Here is a 25,539-nt window from a genome sequence, read left to right as displayed (position 1 = left end):
TATAGCAGTCCAAATAACAGTGCAAGAAAACAAATAAAACGGGTGAAAAGAAATCACAGTTTAGCATATCAAAGTTACAATCAGCATAGATAATCCAGGAGTCAAGGTTTCCATCCAATAGGTAGGATGAGAGTGCAACGAAAAGGAAGGAAAGGGTAGGTAGCAGGGCTGTCTTAATGCATGGGCACACCTGGGCACTGCCCAGGGGCCCTAAGATAATATTGCATTACATCATACTTGCCAACTGTCCCGCATTTGCTGGGACAGTCACACTTTTTACTAAGCTGTCCCGGAATGGCTGGGATTTTATTATATGTTTAATTCTCTCAACTAGTAGGGGCCCCGGTGTATTACTTTGCCCAGGGGTCCATGATGATAATAAGACAATCCTGGTGCACAGTATAGAATGTCTGGATAGAATAAAGTAGGGGGAAGAGGGAGTGAGGGGGGGAGGGAGTAGGGGGTGGAGAGAGTAGGGGTGGAGATGGATGGAAAGGGGTAGGGAAGTATAAGCCTAACACACAGTCCAGTGCACCTCAGCTCATCTTTATGTATCAGCCTCCCATTGATACTACCTACCCTCACCCCTTCGCCTGAGTACTGGAGTCTATGGCAGGGAAGAGTGACGGGCTCCCTCCCCTTCTTGTATGCTTTTCTGTTTCCCTTGTTATTAAATTCGACTTTTAAGGTTTATGGCTTTGCTTTCTCAAAAACTCTATGCAACATAAACCTTTTTGCAGAGGGAATAAATAACCTTAAAAGATTTGATTGCGCCAAACCTGCCGGAAAAACCAACAAGTTGTTCAGTAGCCGATCATCCATGCCAAATTAACCATTTCAACAGCTAATGAACCATCAAATTGTGCTTCTACGCCCCCAGTGATTTAGGAAAGTCCTCCGTACCTGTGGGTAGGGGTTTGATCTTGGCTGTTTTGGTTTGACTTTTGCAGCTTTCAGCTTGGCTGGCTTCCTTGCCTCCTGCGAGGTAGTGACTGAATTCCGGCATGGGAACGGAGCTTTGGCAACCGTCATTTGCTCCAGAGAGAGCTGCAGCTCCTTGTACTCTATATCTCTGTGTTAGAGAAAAAAATGAATAATGTTTACTAAGTGTCGTCAACAAAAATTCTACATTTTCACACAATGGTGGAACTGAAGTCCACCAGCCAGCCACTGATGTTCCAGGAAAGTATGGAAATGATCATTTTAGAACTGCAGGATGCTGGTTATAACCCATTATTACCAAGTTATGAGCAACATCACAAGAATGCCCTTTACAATTAAAAGTATTTTTTTCCCCTCTTCTGAAAGAATAAATAACAGCAAATCTAACAATTTGCTTGATTCACTTATGCAACACAGTTTGAATTTTGTAATTTTCTCTGTTTTTACAAACACATTCCATCTCCCTGGCAGACACAATAGGCATATGGGGCCAGATTCACAGAAGAGATACGACGGCGTATCTCCTGATACGCCATCGTATCTCTGTGATCTGGCCGTCCTAACTATGCGACTGATTCATAGAACGCATAGATAGCCCTAAGATCTGACAGGTGTAATTGACTTACACTGTCGGATCTTAAGGATGCAATTCTAGGCCGGCCGCTAGGTGGCGAGGCCATTGCGGTCAGCGTAGAATATGCAAATGACTTGTTACGGCGATTCCCGAACGTCCGCGCTGACCGTCTATCTAACTTTACGCCGTTTCCGTCGAGATACGCCGCGTAAAATTAGGGCTGAGCCCTAGGTGTTCTAAGCCATGTTAAGTATGGCCGTCGTTCCCGCGTCGAAATTTAAAACAACACGTTGTTTGCGTAAGTCGTCCGTGAATGGCGCTGGATGCCATTTACGTTAACGCCGAAACCAATGACGTCAATGACGTCATTTAGCGCAATGCACGTTGGGTAATTTACCCGACGGAGCATGCGCAGTACGCTCGGCGCGGGAACGCGCCTAATTTAAATGGTGCCCGCCCCATTTGAATTAGGCGGGCTTGCGCCGATCGGATTTACATTACACCGCCACAAGTTTACAGGTAAGAGCTTTGAGAATCAGGCACTTATGCTGTAAACCTGCGGCGGTCTAATGTAAATGGGATACGTTACGCTGCCGTGGAGCAACGTAAATGTATCAGAATCTGGCCCATTATTTTTAAATCAAGAGGACCAAAAACATCCAGACAACCTGTTATACTGCTACCACTCTGCCCAGTTTTGGCACATTCACCAAGATCGGGGGGTTCTTCAAAAAAATGGGCCTTGCTTCTATAACATCAGCATGGTGTTGGTGCAGGAAGTCATCCAATGCCAGATGTGGTGCGAAAATAGGGGAAGGTCATGTGAACTTTCAGTAAAAGCTAGTAAGTTGCTACCTGTTACCCCAGTCAACCGTAAAGGGGTCAATTTGACTTCCTTTAGGCCCCTTTAAGACAGGGCAGCTCCGTTTTGATCAGCAGGATAGCTGTCCACTGACCCCCTGCTGATCAGTGCAGAGCAGACAGATGACAGGTACGTATCCACTCAATTAATGCAGAGCAGGCCGGACATGAACAAAGCCTGCTCTGCTCTATGGGAAGCCAGGTGTAAATGGCCTTTCTGTTTACACCTACCTGCTCTCTGATCCAAGACCGTTTACGCTTGTTGGTTCATAGGGGTGAATGGACTGTTCGATAAGGGCCGCCTGAAAAACTGACAGGCAGACCTTTCATGTGTTATTTCTTCACAGTGGCGCACGTTGTATAAAAACGTTTTCACCTAAGGTAGAATTTTTTTTTACTTCCTATCCTAGAGACAAAACAGAAAATGATAGGAAATCTCCCCAAAGTGTGCCCCTCTGAAGCCTCGTACACATGTACGGGTTTCCCGGCGGACTTTTTACCGCCGGGAAAACCGAGAACCTGCTTGGTAACTTTTTCCCCCTACACGCGACCGGGTTTCCGACAGGAAAACTGCCATGAGAGCTTTGGTCGGGAATCCCGGACGTGTGTATGCTCCATCGTAGCGTTTCCCATAGGAAAACTGCCGGGAAAAAAGAGAGCTGGTTCTCTTCTTTTTCCTGGCAGTTTTCCTGTCGGGAAAACTGCGATAGAGCATACACACTGCCGGTTTTCCCGGCCAAAAGCTCTCTTGGCAGTTTTCCCGACGGGAAAACCGGTCGTGTATACGAGGCTTTACTTGTCAGCACAGCAGGTGTCCCCATTGGAAGATTTCCCCTCTGTTCCTCTATTCCTTCGCTTTTTGTCCCAATAACAAAAGTCACCAGGAGAAACTGAGAATGTGAAGCTGACTATACACATATAGATGTTTCCATGCAGCCTGTAGGGTGAACAAAAATTGTTCTTCCATCCAGCTGTATATAGTGGATGGAGGAATCTCCCACTGCAGCTATTGTAATCTAACAGCCAACTCCACCAGCTGCCAAAATACCTGAAGAGTGACTACATTTGACTGTATGCCAGCGCTCTTCGGACAACCTTTTTACGTGTGGTTACATTGATTTTTATTCAAGGGATTTCGTGCAGACAGGGTCACCTGCTAAGCAAATTTTGCCTTGTTCATTTGCATTATTTGTTAGCAGGCTGTGGGATTGTGCTGATAAGTTTGCATTCGGTGTCTGATTGGCTCCTCATGTCAGACACCTCTGAGATCATTTAGAATCCATTGACCGGTGCATTTGATGTACAGCTCCAAATGGGTTTTGCATTCCCATAGGCTTGTATGCTCAACCCCTGATTGTCTCTAAATGATCAAAGTCGGTTTAATGCAGTAGCCTTGCTTCATTTTGTACAGCATACAAATCTACACATTAAAGAATCATTAGTGATTATCATTAGTATTCCTACGTGGAAAGGGCCTATGCAGAGGCATCTGCTGATGTAATCGGAAAACATGATGACCTCAATGTGACTGGAAAAATAGGATATTAAGAAGATAAGGAGAGCCATATTAAATGTAAAGAACAGAAAATATTTTATTTCCTCAAGTAGGTTGAAAAGGACAATCCAACACAGTTCAGGGACACCAAAGGACCTCTGGGGTTTGTCCAAACCAGAACTGAGCAAAGCAAATTAGTTAATTCTAATATTGGATTTTTTATTTTTACTGAATCCAGCAACTCAGTAATTAAACAAATTCCTGAATCCTTGATGAAGGGGGGCCATTTGATGGATGCGCTGATACCTGTTTGTGTTATGGTACCCCCTGGCAGGTGACATTGGCTCACCTAAGGCCTTGTACACACGGGCAAACATGTACGATGAAAATGGTCCGCCGGACCGTTTTCAGCGTACATGTCGGCCCGGAGATTTCTGTATGATGGCTGTACACACCATAATACAGAAATCCGCGCGTACACGATACACGGCGATGAGGCCGCGCCGTCGCCGCGAAGATGACACGGCGACGTGCGCAGCCCTGCCAGTTTAATGCTTCCACGCATGTGTCAAAGTCATTCGACGCATGCGAGGGATGGCGGCCCGCCCAGACATGTACGGTAAGTCTGTACAGACGACCGAACATGTCCGACGGACAGGATTCCAGCGGGCATGTTTCTAAACAAGTTTAGAAACATTTGCCCGCTCGAAAAAGGCCCGGCGGGCAAATGTACGCTGGAATCCTGTCCGCTCGGCTGTACAGACGACCGAACATGTCTGCTGAAACTGGTCCGCGGACCAGTTTCAGCAAACATGTTCGGTCGTGTGTACGGGGCCTAAGAAGCAGAGTATAAGTACCAGTTAGTCTTTACCAGAGCTCCTTATGGTGGAGATTGGCTGGAAGCCCTAAAGGTTCTTGGTTTTCCATGAGCAAACTGGCACCAAGTCATGTCCCCCTGAATATGCTACAATGTGGACACTGTTCAGGTGGTAGACAAGAAAGTAGTTAGGTCCAGGCAGAGGTTGTGGCAGGCAACAGGCATGAGAGTAGTCAGGTCCAGGCTGGATCTTGGTAGAGTAGTCAAGTCAGTCTGCGTCAGCAACAAACAAGCAACTGGCAGGTTTGTAATACAGTGCTATTGCTCTCAGGTAGCTGGCGATAAGACCCAGCGCCAGCCACTTCAAAGGCTGGTGCTTAAACACTCTTTTGGTCAGAGGACATGCCCAACGTTGCTACTGGGAACTCTGCTAATGGATGTCCTAGGAATCCTGAAAATCCAAGCAGGGATCCTGGAAGGCATTCTGGAAGACCCAGCAGGGATCCTGGAAGGCATTCTGGAAGACCCAGCAGGGATCCTGGAAGGCATTCTGGAAGACCCAGCAGGGATCCTGCTAGGAACCCTGGATCACCCAGCAGGGATCTTGTTAGGAGTCCTGAAAGACACAGTTGACTTGTCCTTTTTAACATACTTGGGAAAAATACATTTTCTGTCTTGCCCCGTACACACCATCACTTTATGTGATGAAAAAAAAAGACATTTTCTGTGAAGTAAAAAATGACGTTTTTGAAACTTCAATTTTCAAAGACGAAGTTGCCTACACACCATCGTTTTTCTCACAATGTTCTAGCAAAGCGAGGTTACGTTCACCACGTTTTTCCATTGAAGCTTGCTTCATAACTAGCTTCTGGGCATGCGCGGGTGAAAAAACGTAGTTTTAAACAACGTTTTTTGCTACACACGGTCAATTTCTGTGAAGTAAAAAATGACGTTTTGAAAAACGACACATAAAATTGAAGCATGCTTAAATTTTTTTTGTCGTTTTTTACAAGACATAAAACAAAGTTTTCCCCCCACACACAGTCAATTAAAGTGACGTTTTTAAAAACGTCATTTTTTTTCATCACATAAAGTGATGGTGTGTACGCGGCATTACTTCGTCTACACCAGGGACATGGGTGTGCGCAGCCTATTACATTAGGGTGTGCACCACAGAGCACAAACATACATGTGTGTGTATATCAGTAGAGCAAAGATTGGTGTCAGTAGGGCAGTGGACAGTGTCAGTGGTTTTTTATATTATTATTATTTTTTTATTTTTACAATATTATTATAATTTTTTTTTTTTTTACAATTTTTTTCTAGGAGCCACGTTATGGGGCTTTGGTGAAATATCTAGGATCCAAATAGACCCCTGATGTCTTACTTTTGAGACAGAGAAAGAAACTAAAGACAGAGATTCCCAAGTCCCTTTCTCAGCAGCCTGCAGTAAACATAGTTTACTATGCTTCAGTCAAGAATGAAGACAGGAGCGATCAGTACAGATCACTGTGTTCATTCAGAAAAGGAAGTCCGGTTGATTAAATTTTTTACCAGCCTCTTCCCTGCTCCTGAGAGGAGGGAAGCTGGCAGCACTGCAGGAGGGAAACGAAAGAGGGGGAAATCGGCAATGCACAGGGTGATTAGGGTGTGCCCAGGCATGTCCGGCACACCCTGTGCGCACGCCTACACCCAAGGCTCTCCTAGGAGTGCATACAAGCTGCCTAGCCAAATGGCATTTCACTCATCTACAAACAATTATGGGTTATCCAATCAAAATTCAGTCTCCAGTGCCTCTCACACACCGTGGCCCAGATTCAAGAAGCACTTGCGCCCGCGCAACCATAGTTGCGCGGCGCAAGTGCTTACTTGCTCCGGTGTAACGAGTGCTCCTGATTCAGGAACCTCGTTACACCGAATGCAGCCTAGGATGTGACAAACATAAGCCTACTTATGCCTTCACATCCCAGGCTGCATTCTTCCGTTGGCCGCTAGGGGGCGCGGCCTTTGTGATCGGCGTGTAGTATGCAAATTGCATACTACCACCGATTCACAAAAGTTGCGCGGGCCCTGCGTACGCAAGGTACGGAGTTTCCGTACGGCGCCTTTAGCATAAGGTTGCTCCTGCTAATAGCAGGCGCAGCCAATGCTAAAGTATAGCTGCGCCTCCCGCTCGCGACGTTTAAATTTCACGTCATTTACGTAAGTGAACCGTGAATGGCGCTGGACGCCATTCACGTTCACTTACAAGCAAATGACGTCCTTGCGACGTCATTTGCCGCAATGCACGTCGGGAAAGTTTCCCGACGGAGCATGCGTTGTTCGCTCGGCGCGGGAGCGCGCCTAATTTAAATGATTCCCGCCCCCGGCGGGATCATTTACATTAGGCAGCCTTGCGCCCGGCTGCTTAGCATATTGCCCGCGCAATTTACGGAGCAACTGCTCCGTGAATCGCGGGCAAAGCGCAATATTTGCGTGGGCGCAGAGAAAAAAATTTGCTCTTTGCCCACGCAAATATTGCGCGATTCTACTTGAATCTGGGCCCGTATACTTAGGACAATGGCACCGTTTTGCATTTATCATTGTCAAATTGCAGTGCCTTTTCCCCTATATTGCAGTCAGGGCAAATCTTGCAATGATTTTTCGGGTCTGTTAACCAGCAAAATATATTAAATTAAAAGACAGACAAGACAAACTTATGAACTGCGGATTTGTACTACCTTTATTTCCCTGCTGGTATTTATTTGGTTGGCCTAGATCTTGGTAGCTTCAGTGTTTGCAGAAAGTTAGTATGTTTTAAATTAAGCTCTTAGACCCTAGTGTAAGTGTAGTCATTTCCAGGTGAGTCATCTGATTGCTCCATTTCTATAACATTGTAATTGTCTGTGATTTCATAATTATGGATTGATTGCACTGTTTATTTGATACACCACAGTGCTCTTGAGTATGTGTTTATTTTTTTTTAGGTTGCTTTTAGAATGTTAAAGAAGGCCTCCTCTAAAGACACCGGCCCAGATTCACAGAGGAGATACGACGGCGTATCTCCAGATACGAGGGCGTATCTCCAGATACGCCGTCGTATCTCTGAGTTGTGCCGTCGTATCTATGCGCCTGATTCTTAGAATTAGTTACGCATAGATTTCTATTAGATCCGACCGGCGTAAGTCTCTTACGCCGTCGGATCGTAACTGCATATTTACGCTGGCCGCTAGGGGCGTGTACGCTGATTTACGCCTAGAAATATGTAAATCAGCTAGATACGCAAATTCACGAACGTACGCCCGGCCGAAGCAGTACAGATACGCCATTTACGTTAGGCTTATCCCGGCGTAAAGTTACCCCTGCTATACGGTGGCGTACATGCGGCATACCAATGTTAAGTATAGACGTCGTTCCCGCGTCGAATTTTGAATTTTTTACGTCGTCCGTGAATGGGGCTGGACGTCATTTACGTTCACGTCGAAAACAATATGTCCTTGAGGCGTACTTTGGAGCAATGCACACTGGGAAATTCCACGGACTGCGAATGCGCCGTTCGTGAAAAACATCAATCACGTCGGGTCATGGATATTTTACATAAAACACGCCCCCCTGTTCCACATTTGAATTAGGCGGGCTTACGCCGGCCGGTTTACGCTACGCCGCTGCAACTTACGGAGCAAGTGCTTTGAGAATACTGCACTTGCCCGTCTAAGTTGCAGAGGCGTAACGTAAATCGGATACGTTACGCCCGCGCAAAGATACGCGGATGTACGAGAATCTGGCCCACCGTATTTGAAAGGACAGCAGACTGTTACACCAATTGCTAATTCTGATGAGTTATTTTTCCAAAGTGTGGCTGGCAGCCGGTCTGACAGAAGCCGTGTGGTATAGCAGTGCATGCTAAAATACACACGTTAAAGGGGTTGTAAAGTTTTTTCACCTTAATGCATTCTTTACTTACCTGACCCCTCGAAAGTCCCACGTCTTGAGCGCGCAGGCTTCTCGGCCGTCTTCCCGGCTCATTCATTGGTTGATTGAAAGCAGCGCAACCATTTGCTTGTGCTGCTGTCAATCACATCCAATGACGCGGCGCGCCAGGGGGTGGGGCCAAGTGATACAGTCGGCGACTATGGCAACCGACTGTATCACAGGAGCGCGCCTGCAAAAGCTCAACACCATGCAAGATCGCTCGCATGAAGGTGTTGAGTCCTTGCGGGGGGGAGCCGAGACAGCCGCCAAAGGACCCCAGCAGACCAGGTTCGGGGCCACTCTGTGCAAAACGAGCTGCACAGTGGAGGTAAGTATGTTTCAGTGCCATTCATTGAAAAAGGCACCCCAATGCACAATACAGTGCAACACACAATGGGCCACAAAGCATATACTGTGCATTGTAATGTGCTGCGTTTCCAAAAAAAAAAAATGATGTTTTTTTCATCCATTGTGGTGTGTTGACAGCCCATTTATAATGGATCTCCTGCCTTAACACAACACATGGTAATGCGTGCCATAACACGTGGTATTACTTAAAGCAGACCTTCACCCTCTTCTGCTACTTCCCTCCACTCCACCCCTCCTTCCAGTGTTGACAACCTACCAGATTGAAATTTACTGACACAACACTCAAAATTTACTGGCACAGCCAAGTTTTTACTGGCATTTCCAAAAGTTCAAAAATGACAGTTTTAATGCAAATTCGAGTATTTAGGCTACAAACAAATACAATATGCAATTAGCAATATGATTTAAGGTAGATAATAAGGCAAAAAACATTTTCTATTTTATTTTCGATATAGTAAGTAAGTAGCTCAGGGACAGGCTTTAGTAGGGCAAGAAATTAGAATGGGCGGCACACAAACATAAAATTGACAGTGTGCAGTAGCACAGATGATGATGAGACCTTACTGACACAACATATCCCATGCTTGATCACAGTGACAGTCTCTTTTCAAGCCCTCCAGTCCACTCCAGTCTAAACAGCACTGACGGTCCCAGTCCCAGCCTGCATTGCTCCCATACCGCAGACCTACACATGAGGCTCTGGCCGCTCTGCTTGGCTCCATTGCACCTGACATCACGTGACATGCTCAGGCACGGCCTCTGCCAGAGCCATCCAATCAAAGTGTAGTAGGCACTCAGATGGTCTCACCTCTGGACTAAGCTGAGCGTCACAGACATATTTTTTAATGACAACCTTTTACTTTTACTGGCATTTACTGGCAGGAGAATATTGCCTTTTTTTTCACTGGCTGCCAGTAAAAATACTGACGGTTGGCAAAACTGCCTCCTTCCATCATCTGTAGGTATTGGACAATTTTTTTTAAACTTTTTTTCAGGTAAAAATGCCTGACCCTGTGTCCCCATGCACGTCAGTCACCTTAGGGGGCAATTTAGATCTGCTTTAAGTGTGATTAGGCCCTATACCTAGGATCTAAAAGAAATCTTCCAAACATATTACCAACACCATGTGCTGTGCCAAAGACGGGTGCATTGTTGAATAAATAGTGAATGAGTTGGCAAAACAGGAAAAAATGGCTGGTTTAGAATTTTGAAAAACTTGGCAACATTTTCTTCTGTGTTTCCCTGAAAATAAGCCCGGGTCTTCTTTTAATTTTGGCAACAAAAGACACAGTAGGGCTTATTTTCGGGGTAGGTCTTACCATGTAATGTGCTGTCTTGTCTCATCCTCTCTCTCCCTGCCTGTCAGGACTCCCCAGTGTGAACTGAGTTAAAATGCTTGTAAAATTCTATAATCCGCTCTATTACAGTAGTATATAATATGCAATGTGTGTGCTTCTGTAATATAGTTGTGTCAAATACCTTCGTTATAGTGCTGCTCTGCACTTCTGTGACCCGCCAGAGCTCTCTTCCCCACAATTATATTACAGTAACACACATATTGCACATTATATACTACTGTAATAGAATGGCTTGTAGGAGTTTACAAGCATTTTAAACTAGGGCTTATTTTCGGGGTAGAGCTTATATTGCAGCCCTCCTGGAAAATAACCCTAGGTCTTATTTTTGGGTTAGGTCTTACTTTCAATGAAACACGGTTTTAGCTATGGCTATATGGGATGGGTGGTTCATCTGTGTTGAAAGCAAAACATGTCACATGATTCATAGAAACTGATGCTAGGGTACACAGCTATGAATAGTTACTTTTCACTTATGCAGACCACCAAAAAAAGGAAAGAGCGAAGGTTGCATGTTTCTTAAACTTTAAACAGCCTTCTGACAACCCTCAACATTCTTTGCACTTCATTCACTCCACAGATCTCTTACTGAATTAAGTCCAGTGGTGGGCAGAAGTGGGAAAAACAGGATAAATAATCTACCATAGTTTTTTAATTTGGTGGTGTGGTGCCACCCCCTTATCCCTGTTGCCATTTGCACAGTCCCATTTAGAATAGGTACATTCATAAAGACATATGTAGTTGCACTTACGTAAGGACATAGTTGACGCTCACAATGCAGTGAGGTCTTGAGGACCGGCTGTTGTGGACAATGGTGGCATAGCTCTGCACCCACACCCATCCTCCATGCTTGGAAAGCAGCCTGTAGTACTTTGTGGTGACCTGGCCTTTCACTAGTACTGCAAATGGAAGGGAAAAAAAAAACATTATCAATGAAGAAAAGCAAGTCAAGGGAACAAATTATTTCACTATGTGTCAATAGAGACAATTTGCAGGCTAAGTGGAAGACTGAAATATGTTATAGCATAACTCCCAACTGTCCCTGATTTCGAAAATAGTCCCTCATTTGTCACAAATTTTGGTCTGATCTATATAGTTGTATATAAAATGCACTATTTATCTTTGAAAACATGTTTCCCAGTGCTAAACCTTTCATCCAATTTCTAAATTGCTGGATTTTAGTAAATTTAAAAGGCCATTATAAAGGAATAGAAGTGGGGGGAAAAAAAACACCTGTTGGTTTAATACTTTTTTTGTATAATTCCCCTTTAAGGGGGCGTGTCAGGGGTGTGTCCTATGCCTACATAATTTTGCTAATAGGTGTTCCTCATTCCCATCTCAAAGTTGGGAGGTATATAATAATTTTATTTTTTCATGAAGTATGCCTCCCAACTTTTTGACTTGAAAAAGAGGGACATATAAAGTACATAAGCAAATGGCATGCCTCCTTTTTTAAATATCATGAGAAATCCATACACTTCACTCTGGGGGAAAAAAATGACCCTTGTAGCAGGGCTCCCCCAGCATTGCAAAGATCAAATGCTCCTGTCTATGGGAACCGAAAAAGCAATTATATTTATCGTATACATCGCACCCCAGGCAGCTGACACTCTTCTTCTCTCTTTGATGCTCCTAGTTGTGGTTGAACCCTTGTTGTTCTCATTTATAATGCAGAACTTCCAGTCTGTGCTGACACCACAGTGCCTGAGATGGGCAGAGTAGCAAAGAAAAGGGACTTTGGAGGAGCAGTTGTGCAGTTAGGGGGAGCCCCACTGCAAGGGTTTTTTTTTTTTAGCTTTGAACACACAAGTGTTTTTTTCCACCACTATTTCTCCTTTATACCAGCTTTCCAAAATAATAAATGCAATTGTTTAGACCAGGGGTCTCCAAACTTTCTAAACAAAGGGCCAGTTTACTGTCCTTTGGACTTTAGGGGGCCACACTGTGGCCAGCGGGAATAGAAAATAGAAAAGCTTCCAGATTCCGATAAGCCCCACCTGCAGACCCTGACAACCACTGCCCAGGGTTGTCGGGATAAGGCCCTTGTCCCCATCAACATAGGGACAAGGTGCTTTGGGGTGGGGGGCCCAAAGCACACACCCCCCATGTTGAAGGCATTTGGTCTGGTATGGTTCAGGGGGAGCGCTCTCTCGTATAGATTTTGGGGGGACCCCACGCCATTTCTTTGTTACATTTTGGCGTGGTGTGGTGTTCCTCTTAAAATCCATACCAAAACCCGAAGGGCCTGGTATGGACTGGGGCGGGCCTTATGTAATTTTTTTTTTAAAGAGCCGAGTGACGGCAATTGTAACCGTGAGTCAATTTAAATGTGATTTTTTTTCTTTTGAAATTTCATTTTTGCGGCAGCATGTGTTATAAATGCCACAGATGCGCCACTTTGCAGACAGACTAAGGGGACCCCCCAGGCACTATAGTTAAAAGAATCTTTTGGTTTTATTGTTTCACGTAAAGTGGGGTTCCCGCTTTACGTGAAACAATAAAAATGAAAAATTCCTTGAAATATAGTGCCTGGGGGTCCCCTTAGTCTGCCTGTAAAGTGGCGCTTCTGTACCGTGTATAGAATGTTGTTGGAAGGTTGAAGGTTGTCGTGTATAGAAAGTTGTCAGGGTCTGTGGGCGGGGGTCTTATCGGAATCTGGAAGCCCTTGCAAGTTTTTGACAAAAGCTTTAATAAAAAATAACAAACAGTGTCCCCGATGTAGATCCGTCATCAACCACACTGCCCACAAGACAAAAACGCTCTCGTTGACACGGAGGTGCCATGTCTATTGCAGGCTCCTCTGTTTGACATTTATTTTATAGGGTATGGCGGGGCCACCTGTCTACGTCACCTGGTGGCACCGCCCCTTTTGACATCACGGACCCAGCATGCATTGGTCTGTGATGTCAAAAGAGGGCGGTGCCACCAGGTGACGTAGACAGGTAACCTCTCCCCTTCCCTATAAAAGAACAGAGGAGCCTGCAGTAGGCATATTGCCTTCATGTCGGTGAGAGTGTTTATTTTTTTGGGTGCGGCAGGCGGCGTGATTGACGACAGATCTACATCAGGGGACACTGTTTTTATTTTTTAATAAAGGATTTGTCAAAAACTGTCTCTGCTTTTATTATTTTTTGACACTTTTTTGATAAATGGGTATGGGTACTTCATACCCATTCACATAGGGGGGCGGTATCTGGGGGCCCCCTTGTTAAAGGGGGCATCCAGATTACGATAAGCCCTCCTGCCCAAAGACCCCGAAAACCACAGCCCAGGGTTGTCGGGAAGAGGCCCTTGTCCCCTGAGGGCCCCAGAGCCCCCCCGTCCCAAAGCACCCACTCCCCCATGTTAAGGGCATGTGGCCTGGTGTATTTCAGGAGGTGGGGTGCTCGCTTTTCGCCCCCTCCTTACCTGACCTGCTGGGCTGTATGCTCAGATAAGGGTCTGGTATGGATTTTTGCTTTCTGGGGGTATTTGCCTTCCTCTGGATCAACTGTGGGTATAGGATTGTGTTTATAGGATTGTATAATTTTATTTTTTCATTTTTATTGGTTTCCCCTGAATATCGGGGACAAAGCAGGGATGCGTGTTATACGCCGATAGCGTACCTCAGAGCCGTCATCTCCTCTCCGTTCGGCTCCTCTGCTTTCACTTCACACACACACACACACACACACACACAGTCCCGTCTCCACCACCGGCATTGGACCAGTGTTCTGCCTATTATAGTAGCTGGTCCAATGCCGATGGCGGAGGCGGGACTGTGTGTGTAACGTGAGAGCCGAGTGCAGAGGAGATGACGGCTCAGTGATTTCCTGATTCAGGCTGCAGGTGTGGGAGATGGTGAGACTGCAAATGATGATAGTTTAAAAAAGACATTAATGACAATAATCAGGCTGCATTGAGGACTTTATTTGTGCTGCATTGAGGACTTTATTTGGGCTGCATTGATCAGGCTGCATTGAGGACTTTATTTGGGCTGCATTGAGGACTTTATTTGGGCTGCATTGATCAGGCTGCATTGAGGACTTAATGTGGGCTGCATTGAGGACTTTATTTGGGCTGCATTGATCAGGCTGCATTGAGGACTTTATTTGTGCTGCATTGAGGACTTTATTTGGGCTGCATTGATCAGGCTGCATTGAGGACTTTATGTGGGCTGCATTGATATGGCTGCATTGAGGACTTTATTTGTGCTGCATTTAGGACTTTATTTGGGCTGCATTTATCAGGCTGCATTGAGGACTTTATTTGGGCTGCAGATGGACATTCATGGTCACTGACCTTTAATGTGCTTCAAAGTTTTTTTAATTTAAAAATATTTTTTTCCCCTGAAACGTCCCTCTTAAAATCGGGGTGCGTGTTATATGCCGGCGCGTGTTATACGCCGATAAATACGGTATATATAAAGGCAGTGGGTGGACCTCTTTGGAGGGGCTCACAGGGTGAGGCTTTTGGCATGGGAGAACTCCAGACCATGTGTTTAGAATAGTAGTATGCACTGCAGCCCCCCTCCCTGTCATTATCCTTGGACAGGACCAGTGATAAAGCAAACTTTGAAAAAAATGTCCTGATGAAGGGTCATTGTACTCCTGAAATGTGTTTGGACTTCACATGTTCTAATTCTGGGGCTAGTCTTTTATTGAGCTAGGAGCCACCCTTGGGCCAAAACTCGTGCAAGAGCCACCTAATCCATCTACGCTACTCAAGAATTGACCGGATTATCTACTCTAATGTGAAATCTTGCACCTAACAATCTACCAGCAATAAAAATCATACAGGGATCTTTTTTTTCATAATAAGCATCCTTTACCTGCAGACTTCCCTCTTTTCACTTCCTCATTGTTCGTTTTTGCTTAGAAGTTGCTCTATTTCTTCTCTGTTCTGTTCACTTCCTGCTTGTCTGATTATTACTCACCACCGTGAAGGGAGGCTTTACTGGGGTGGTCAGTGGCGTGCTCACCCCCTCCTGGGATCTACATCTGTGCGGCAGGACACTCTCTACGTGTTAGAGACTTCAAGGAGGTGTGAATTACTGGGTGTGCCGCAATGCATACTGGGAAATGTAGTTCTTACATGAACGAGCGTCGCAAACCAGGAAGTGAATGAGAGAACAGAAACTAGAACGCCGGAGGTGATATAGATGAAGGAATTTAATAGGTATTTACTCATTTTTTAACAGAATCATTACACTATTCTGTCTGTCTACTCCATACCCATTCACATAGGGGGCCGGGATCTGGGGGACCCTTGTTAAAGGGGGCATCCAGATTACGATAAGCCCCCCTGCCCACAGACCCCGAAAACCACAGCCCAGGGTTGTCGGGAAGAGGCCCTTGTCCCCCGAGGGCCCCAGAGCCCCCCGCCCCAAAGCACCCACTCCCCCATGTTAAGGGCATGTGGCCTGGTGTAGTTCAGGAGGTGGGGTGCTCGCTTGTCGCCCCCTCCTTACCTGACCTTCAAGGAGGCAAAAAAATGTTTTCCTTTACAACTCCTTTAACACTTCCCCACTATCTAAAACAAAAATAAAATGGCTTATCACATCAATAAATACACTGTAATGTAAACTGATACTTACAAAGGTGGTGGGCATAGCGTAGATGGAACACATCACACCCGTGTACATGGTGGTATAGCGTTTTCTCTATGAGATCTTGAGGCTCATAACCAGTTAAATCGGCTACTCTGCAAAGAAAGAAAAAAAAAGACAAATGACTAATATTATTTTAGATGTCCTACCAATATAACTTTTATTGATCCAGCCACATCTGGACTTTCTGGATGCAAAGCACACATCCTGGAATGCACTTGTACAATAAACATAACTTTCATTTTGTACAAACTTTTCATAGAAGGGTCTGAAAGCCAAGCGCTGATTGCATCCATTGGATGTGGTATATTCAGGCAATTATTACTGATAGTAAAATAAATAAGGACAACTCTGCCAGCTGGAACTATGCAAGGATCCTCAGATCCTAAGTACAGGAAACACCAGTATTTTGGCCCCGTGGACACAAATGATATTTAAAATAAAATAATGAAAACAGTTTTGGAAAAATACAAACCAGAACCACTTTTGAGGGGGGAAAACAAATCAACAACCTAATTTCAATTTTAAAATAAGGATTCTTGTTAAAATGAAAAGCAAAGCTAATGTAGCTTTAAGTAGCACGATAAAACCTTCTAAGAATAGATATTCACATGTCTTATTCCACCACATATCCCAAAAATAAGAGGGTCATTCCTTATTTCAGGACACTGGGGGCGGAGCCATGCAAATCATTGATGTATGTTCTATCAGTCATATGCACATCTAGAACCACTGGTGTAAAGTGGAACTACAGCCAAATACTGTAAGAACTATTTATTCCAAACTGCTTATAGCTTTTTGAAGCCTAAAGCATGAAACACTTGTATGTAGCTTCCTGGCTCTTGATTGGATAGATTGATAGCAGCGTAGCCATTGGCTCCCGCTGCTGTCAATCAAATCCAATGACGCGGGTGCCGGGGGACGGGACAGAGTCCGGCATTCGTGTCTATGGTAAGGTAACCCTCTGGGAGGGCGCTTCTCTTAGGGGGTTTTCTGATGTAGGGAGGAGCTCCACTCTGTTCAAAATGAGCTGCACAGTGGAGGTAAATATGACATGTTTGTTATTTTAAATTATGAAAAAAAACAACAAGGGTTTCACTTTAAGAGCCGGTTCACACAGGGGCGACCTGGGATCCAACTTGAAGTCTCCCCAAGTCGTCCCAAGTCGCACGGTTGAGAAAATCAATGAAAGTGAATGGAGCCATCTTAATGTACACTACTAAAGTCGCTCCGACTTCAGAAAAGGTTCATGTACTACTTTAATCCGACTTGTAGGCAACTTGTACCCATTGATTTCAATGGAAGTTGCCTCAGAAGTCTGATTACTGTCTTGACTGAAGCAACAATACCGTAAGATAACATACATTTCTCAGGAAAACCCCTCCCTCCCCCTCCCTTCCACAGAGCTGATTGTTGTTTGATTGGTCACTGGAAAGCCTCCTGTCCTGGAGGCGACTTGAAGTTGCCTGATGATTCATACTCAAGTCGTGTCCAAGTTGCCTCCCAAAGTCGTGCTGGAAGTCGTGTTGCCCCTGTGTGAATGGGCTCTAACTTTCACAGTCATGTATCATTTGACATTTGTTCAAATCCTAAAGGTGAATTCCAGGTATAAATTTGTAATACATAGTTACACTGGTCCATATCTGACTAATGCCCTTGGAAGCTGGAAACCACTGAAGTAGACACCGCCCCCCCCCCTCCTCTCCAATTTGTCCAATCAGAGAACGCTTTGTATTCATTCAGTGAATGCAAAGCATTCTCTGAATGGCGCTTATGCCATTGCTAGAATGTATCAGGTCAGCCACTGGACCCAGAAACAAGTGAAGGTCACTGGAGTAGCTACTGTATGTCTAACTCAGGGATTTCCAGCTTCTGGGGGCATCAGTCAGGTATGGTACATACTGTTCATGGTTACATTGATCCAAGCTGGACCAACGTAGCAATGTATTAAATATCCATGAACAAATTGCACTCACTATCCTAATGTTATCAGGCATGTAAAGTGCACACCCTGGCACAAAACAGATCTAACGCACAAATTCAAAACCTTTAACACAAAAAAGTAAAAACAAGCCACCTAAAATGTTCAAGTTCGATTGGTTGCTAGGTGTTCCAGCCTTAGTAAACAAACAGCTTACCTGGAGTCCAGGAAAATTAGTTTGAGGTCCAGACTTGCTCTGAACATAAACATGTTACTATGGAGTTTGATCTCTGTGATGGCACTCGGCGGTAAAGACTGGCCCACGGCCACTAGCCCTACAATTTGATAGCAGGAGTCATATAAAGATATGTCCAGCATATACTGCCTTATTTTCAGATACCCACTGCAGTGAATGACCTGTCGTATAAAGATAAAAAAACATCACATATACACTAATCAAACCAAACAGGACACAAGTACTTATTACCAGGGTCTGGACCCAATACCGGGACTCATGTAAGTACTGGATGAAGGATAAGTGTATCTGCTGCCTATAACAACAATTCTACAGATTTGAGCTGTTCACCATCTGTTACTAACCAGTTATCATACTGGGAAAATTCATTTGTTAATTAGCTAAAGAATACTAATTAAGCATACTGGGCCAGATTCACAGAAGAGATCTCCTGATACGCCGTCGTATCTCTGTGTTACGGCCGTCCTAACTATGCGACTGATTCATAGAATCAGTTACGCATAGCTAGCCCTAAGATCCAACAGGTGTAATTGAATTACACTGTCGGATCTTAAGGATGCAATTCTAGGCCGGCCGCTAGGTGGCGAGGCCATTGCGGTCGGCGTAGAATATGCAAATGACTAGTTACGGTGATTCCCAAACGTCCGCGCTGCCCGTCGATCTAACTTTACGTCGTTTCCGTTGAGTTATGCCGCGTAAAATTAGGGCTGAGCCCTAGTTGTTCTAAGCCATGTTAAAGCGGAGGTTCACCCTAATTGTCAAGTTTTGCTGTTTAAAACCAGCAGCCATAGTACTGTATCTATCTGTTTTTTTTTAAATAGGCCTCCTTACCTTGGAATGAGGGCCTTTTGTGAGCTGTCACTCACTTTTTCCCGCGGGGGTGGGCGTGGTTTCGAAAAATCCCGATCAGCGCTATGTCTCCTGGGAGTGAGTCCTGAGAATCCCAGGAGATGCGCTGTGTTTGAAATCCCGCAGGTCACGTGACTAGTCTGGCTAGTCACAGCGGGGAGTGTCCTTTTCAGGACGCTGCCGGCAGTTGTCCTAGCAACTATGCAGTGTTGACGGCGCAGCTCGCCGTCACACTGCATAGTTGCTAGGACAACGGCCGGCAGCGTCCTGAAAAGGACACTCCCCGCTGTGACTAGTCACGTGACCCGCGAGATATCGTGGGATTTCAAACACAGCGCGTCTCCTGGGATTCTCAGGAGACACCGCATCCCGGAAGATAATACAGGAGGGATTCACGGTGCCAGCAGTTAAGATGGCAATGTCCATCATCAATTTTTATAAAATCTACTTTTGGGGGAAATCGTCCTGGTAGCGGCTGCGACTAGGAGACTGGTGAGTACAATTTTCGTTGTACCATCAGCTTTACAAAAACGTCTTTAAAAAAAAACGTTTTCCCACGGAACTCCCGCTTTAAGTATGGCCGTCGTTCCCGCTTCGAAATTTAAAAAACCATGTCGTTTGCGTAAGTCGTCCGTGAATGGCGCTGGACGCCATTTACGTTAACGTCTAAACAAATGACGTCCGTGCGATGTCATTTAGCGCAATGCACGTCGGGTAATTTACCCGACGGAGCATGCGCAGTACGTTCAGCGCGGGAACGTGCCTAATTTAAATGGTGCCCGCCCCATTTGAATTGGGCGGGCTGGCGCCGAGCGCATTTACTTTACACCACCGCAAGTTTACAGGTAAGAGTTTTAAGAATCAGGCACTTACGCTGTAAACCTGCGGCGGTGTAATGTAAATCAGATACGTTACGCTGCCGTGGAGTAACGTAATTGTATCTGAATCTGGCCCACTGCATCATCATCACTGTACATAACTTGTTCATTTTTAGGTAAAAAAAAACTTCAAGCCACAAAAATTATCACATGCATATTTGATCCTTGAAGCATTTCTAAACTGAAAAACAAAAATTATATATGTCGCAGCTCATCGTTCTTCTGATGTGATGGTTGCATTGCAGTTTTCTTTCTTTTTGCTCCCCCCTCCTTTATTTTCACCTGGTCATCCTGACAGTCCCACACCAAGTAACAGCTCTGAATCACGATATTGCATCTATTTGGGAAGTTGCATTGTGACCAGACATCCCCGGTTTTCGGGGACAGTCCCCGGATTGAGGACACTGTCCCCGGACCAAGTCTGTCCCTGGAACAAGTCTGTCCCTGGTTTTGTCTCCGGATTGGAGTTGAACAGGGGCTGGGGCAATTTCAAAGACAGTCAGTGCAGAATAAAAAAAAAAAAAAGAATTACACCCCCCCCCTGCTCCTCCGCTCCTTCTAACTTAGGGGGTGTATTTTTTCCATTATCTGTGCCCCTTTCTGATGATCATTTGGTCAGAGCGAAGGGAATATTTCTTCAGTTTCGGGGTGCATGCCTATTCAGCTCCGCTCGCATGTTCTTATGCCTTGGCTCAAGTCTCGGCCAGCCGCCTGCCTGCTTTTCTCCTTGCCTTCCCTGGTGTAGTGATCTTCCTCCGCTCCCCACCCAGTAGTAGCCGGGGCCCGGAGAGTAATGCCGCATACACACGATCATTTTTCGGCATTAAAAAAACTTTGTTTTTAAAAAATGTAATTTTAAATGATCGTGTGTGGGCTTCACATCATTTTTCAGGTTCTGAAAAACGACAAAAAAAAATTCCGAACATGCTGCATTTTTTAACGTCGTTTTAAACAATGTCGTTTTTCGGGTTGTAAAAAATGATCGTGTGTGGGCTAAAACGATGTTAAAAACCAGCACATGCTCAGAAGCAAGTTATGAGACGGGAGCGCTCGTTCTGGTAAAACTACCGTTCATAATGGAGTAAGCACATTCATCACGCTGTAACAGACAAAAAAGCGCGAATCGTCTTTTACCAACACGGAATCAGCTAAAGCAGCCCAAAGGCGAATGGAACTTCCCCTTTATAGTGCCGTCGTACGTGTTGTACGTCACCGCGCTTTGCTAGATATTTTTTTTTAAAACGATGGTGTGTGGGCAACGTCGTTTTAATGATGAAGTTGGAAAAACGTTGTTTTTTCAACATGCTGAAAAACTACTTATTTTTCCATGCTGAAAAATGATCATGGTGTGTACGCAGCATTAGACTTAACAGGCTGTGAGGTGGGAGGCGACGGGCAGAGAGTCGCTGACTGTCACCATTACTAATTTAAAAAAAAAATGTCCCGGGATTTCATTTAAAAAATCAGGTCACCTTACCCTAGGCTGCTTATAGATATTTGGAGGCAAGGATAAAATAATTTATAGGAAACGGTACCAATTCATGAGAAATAAAAGCTTGCCGTGGCCAAAGCCTTAATTGAATATGTAAGTTATATTCATTTAAATTCATTGAACATTGAGAACATTTTTGCATAAGGATGGGTGAACATACACCATGCATAGAATTTTGCCCATATCAAAACTGCCTCTATCCCTATACAAGTCGATTGTATGCGAAAGAAGTTTGAAGTAGGAAGTCAACTGTAAGTCAAAAGGGAGTCATATGCAGGTCAGAAGGGGGTCATCTGTAGAGCAGGAAGTCAACTGCAGGACAGTAGGAGGGAAACTGCAGGACAGAAAGAGGGAAACTAAAGTTCAGAATACAGGCAACATAAGGCCAGAAGGAGGTCAACCTCAGGTAAGAAAGAGATCAACTACAGGAGAGAAGGAGGTCAACTGCAGCATAGGAGGTCAACTGAAGGTCAGAATAAGGGAAACTTCAGGACAAAGGGAAGTCAACTTCTAGTCAGAAGGAGATCAGTTACAGGTGAGAAGGTCAAGTGCAGGTCAGAAGGAGGTCATCTGCAAGAGCAGGAAGTCAACTGACGGACAGAAGGAGGTCAACTGCAGGAAAGAAGGAGGACAACTGAAGGTCAGATTACAGGCAGCATAAGGTCAAAAGGAGGTCAACCTCAGGTAAGCAAGAAGTCAACTTCAGGAGAGAAGGAGGTAAACTGCAGCATCATGCTGCATTCACACCCGAGCGTAGCGTTTTGCGGCATTTTTTACCGCAATTTTTTACAGGTCTAGGGTCACCAATGTAAAACGCTCCCAAAAACGCACAAATTCGAGCAACAAAAAAGGGTCCAGAACTTGTTTGGGCTTCAGTCGTTCAGAGTCAGGCGTTTTGTAGTGGAGATGTGAACCATCTCCATAGAGAATAATGTATTTTTTCCCCTCTAGCGTTTTGGGGCGTCGCGCTTCAGGCGACAAAACGCTCAGGTGTGAATGCAGCCTAAGAGGTAAACTGAAAGTCAGAATAAGGGCAACTTCAGGACAAAAGGAAGTCAACTGCTAGTCAAAACGAGGTCAGTTGCAGGTGAGAAGAAGGTCAGAAGAAGGTCATCTGCAAGAGCAGGAAGTCAACTGCAGGACAGAAGGAGGTCAACTGCAGGACAGGAGGAGGACAACTAAAGGAAACATAAGGTCAGAAGGAGGTCAACCTCAGGTAAGCAAGAATACAGCTTCAGGAGAGAAGGAGGTCAACTGCAGCATAGGAGGTCAACTTCAGGTCAGAATAAGGGGAACTTCAGGTCAAAAGGAGGTCAACTTGAGCCAAGAAGGAGGTAAACTTCAAGTCAAAATTAGTTTAACTGCAGTTCAGAAGGAGGTCAGCCCATTCAGGCTGATTTATAATCTCCATCAGTTGTCATTTTCCAGAGCGGGATTATTTTGGATTGGTTGATGTGAGGCAACAGAGAAAGTGCCATTGACAAGCAGTGAAAAAAACCTCAGCAGTGTCTCCACAATGATCAGTACATTACCTTGTATCCACTACATGTCAGACCTGCGTTCCGTTTGGCCAACACACATTTCATCCGTAAAAAGAATGACCTCTCAATTTCACATTCTGAAAAAGATGAATTTTGATGGTAGATTAGATTTTTGTGCTGTAACAAGTTCCTATGGATGTGCATTTTAACTGATGGATATAAATATATATTTGTTTTAACTGTATTCATATATTTTTTTAAATAATATATATGTGTGTATATATATATATATACTGGCCCGGATTCAGAGAGCAGTTACGACGGCGTATCCCCGGATACGCCGTCGTAACTCTGAGTTGCGGGGTCGTATCTATGTGACTGATTCATAGAATCAGTTACGCATAGATTTCAATAAGATCCAACCGGCGTAAGTGTCTTACACTGTCGTATCTTAGGCTGCATATTTACGCTGGCCGCTAGGTGGCGCTTCCGTATATTTACGCGAGGAATATGCAAATTAGGTAGATACGCCGATTCAGAAACGTACGTCCACCCGGCGCATTTTTTTACATCGTTTACGACTATGTTAACTATGTTAAATACGTGGGGTCACACTACATTTAAATAAAACACGCCCACATCATCCACATTTGAATTAGGCGGGCTTACGCCGGACCACATACGTTACGCCGCCGTAACTTAGGGCGCAAGTTCTTTCTGAATACGGAACTTGCGCCCTAATTTACGGCGGCGTAACTTATCTCCCGCCGAGAGATAGGCAGATCTCTCTAAATCCGGGCCACTGTGTGTGTGTATATATGTGTATATATATATATATATATATATATATATATATATAAAAAAAACCTGCACTGTACAACAGGAAAAACAAACCAGGTTCCCTGACACTAGGTTCACATCTGTGAGTATGCTTTGTAAGTGTTTTATGGGTGTTTTTTAGGTATTTTTTTTCTGTAGGAGGAGAATGGTTGTGCAAACAAAACCCTATCAAAACGGCACTGAAAAATGCACCCAAAAAGCATGTATATGCATTTTTTATGTGGCTCCAATGAAGTTTATAGACCCAAAATTGCATCTTCCCGCATGAAAAAAGTCCTCGCACCTCTCCCAAAAACGCATTGCAGAAAGCTGCACAGATGTGAAAGGAACCCATAGGAAACCATGTTAAATCGTTTGTTGTGTGTTCCTGTGTAGGGATGAGCCGAACACCCCACGGTTCGATTCGCACCAGAACATGCGAATAGGCAAAATGTTTGAGTGAACATACGAACAAGTCTATGGGACACGAACATTAAAAATCAATAACAATCAATAATCAAGAATAATTTCAAAGACTTACCGTATATCCTCGAGTTTAAGCCGACCCGAATATAAACAGAGGCACCTAATTTTACCACAAAAAACTGGGAAAACTTATTCACCCGAGTATAAGCCTAGGGTGTCCATCTGCATGCCTCAGTGTGCCCATGCCTCACTGTGTCCATGCCTCACTGTGCCCATGCCTCACTGTGTCCATAACTAGACTGACGTTTAACATGGGAGTCTATGGAAAGGGTGATTGGCTTTGAAAAATCGGTGCTCCCCAGCCGTAGGCCCCCCAGACAACAAACTTTGCACACTTGTAGAGGAGGGGCTACATGTGTGCCAAGTTCCGGGTCCAGGGGACCTACGACCGGCCGGTACTGGGTCCCCAAAGTCACTGGAGAAATTACCGTTTAACATGGGAGTCTATGGAAGGGGTGCCCGGCCTTGAAAATCGGTGCTCCCCGGCCGTAGGTCCTCTGGACAACAAACTTGTAGAGGAAGAGTGGGGCTACCTGTGTGCCAAGTTTGGGGTCCAGGAGACCTACGGCCAGCCAGTACCGGGTCCCCAAATTCCGGGAGATCAGGTACAAAAAGGTGATTTGAGTATAAGCTGAGGGGGGCATTTTCAGCACAAAAAAATGTGCTGAAAAACTCGGCTTATACTTGAGTATATGCAAGCTACCAAAGCACTGTGTCCCCATGTTGATGGGGACAAGTGCCTCTTCCCGACAACCCTGGCCATTGGTTGTCAGGGTCAGCGGGTGGGGTGCTTATCGAAATCTGGAAGCCTCCTTTTACAAGGGGACCCCCAGATTCCACCCCCCCCCACCTATTTGAATGGGTATCGGGTACACATTGTACTCCTTACCCATTCACCAAAAAAAGTTGCAAAAAGTAAAAACCACAATAGACAGTTTTTGACAATTCCTTTATTAAAAAATACATCCATTGTCAATTACAACACCCGACAGACCCGAAAAATAGTAAAAAAAATAGTAAAAAATCAAAAACAAAAGAACTCCCCCTCCATGGGAGGCCTCCCGGCGACTGCTGTCTTTTGGCTTTGGCAGCTGTTATATAGGCAAGAGCGGGGCCACCCACTGACGTAACTGGATGACCCCACCCCTGTCTCCCATCAAAGCAGAGCTTTTTTTTTCTATTTTTCATGTCTGTCGGGCGGCGTGATTGGAGATGGAGGGGCGTCGCGGGACACTTATTTTTTTCTAATAAAGGAATTGTCAAAAACTGTCTATTATGGTTTTTACTTTTTGACACTTTTTTGGTGAATGAGTAGGGGTACAATGTACCGATACCCATTCATACAGGGGGGGCCGGGATCTGGGGGCCCCCTTGTTAAAGGAGGCTTCTGGATTTTGATAAGCAAT

General features: G+C 44.9%; 1 protein-coding gene across 1 annotated transcript in view; it reads right to left on the bottom strand.

Annotated features, from left to right (window-relative positions):
* Window positions 1–25,539, bottom strand: part of SIM2 (SIM bHLH transcription factor 2) — a 168,437-nt gene that overhangs the window by 16,179 nt on the left and 126,719 nt on the right. The window contains exons 5-9 of the mRNA XM_040338956.1: window positions 22,880–22,965; window positions 18,090–18,289; window positions 15,940–16,046; window positions 11,116–11,263; window positions 904–1,072 (exon numbers count right to left, since the gene is read on the bottom strand). Coding sequence (XP_040194890.1) covers window positions 904–1,072; window positions 11,116–11,263; window positions 15,940–16,046; window positions 18,090–18,289; window positions 22,880–22,965 — 710 coding nt within the window. The remainder of the gene's footprint in view (window positions 1–903; window positions 1,073–11,115; window positions 11,264–15,939; window positions 16,047–18,089; window positions 18,290–22,879; window positions 22,966–25,539) is intronic.

The sequence above is a fragment of the Rana temporaria genome, chromosome 2 (assembly GCF_905171775.1).
Source record: "Rana temporaria chromosome 2, aRanTem1.1, whole genome shotgun sequence".
In the NCBI taxonomy this organism is placed as follows: Eukaryota; Metazoa; Chordata; class Amphibia; order Anura; family Ranidae; genus Rana; species Rana temporaria.
This window is presented reverse-complemented; position numbering and strand designations above follow the sequence as displayed.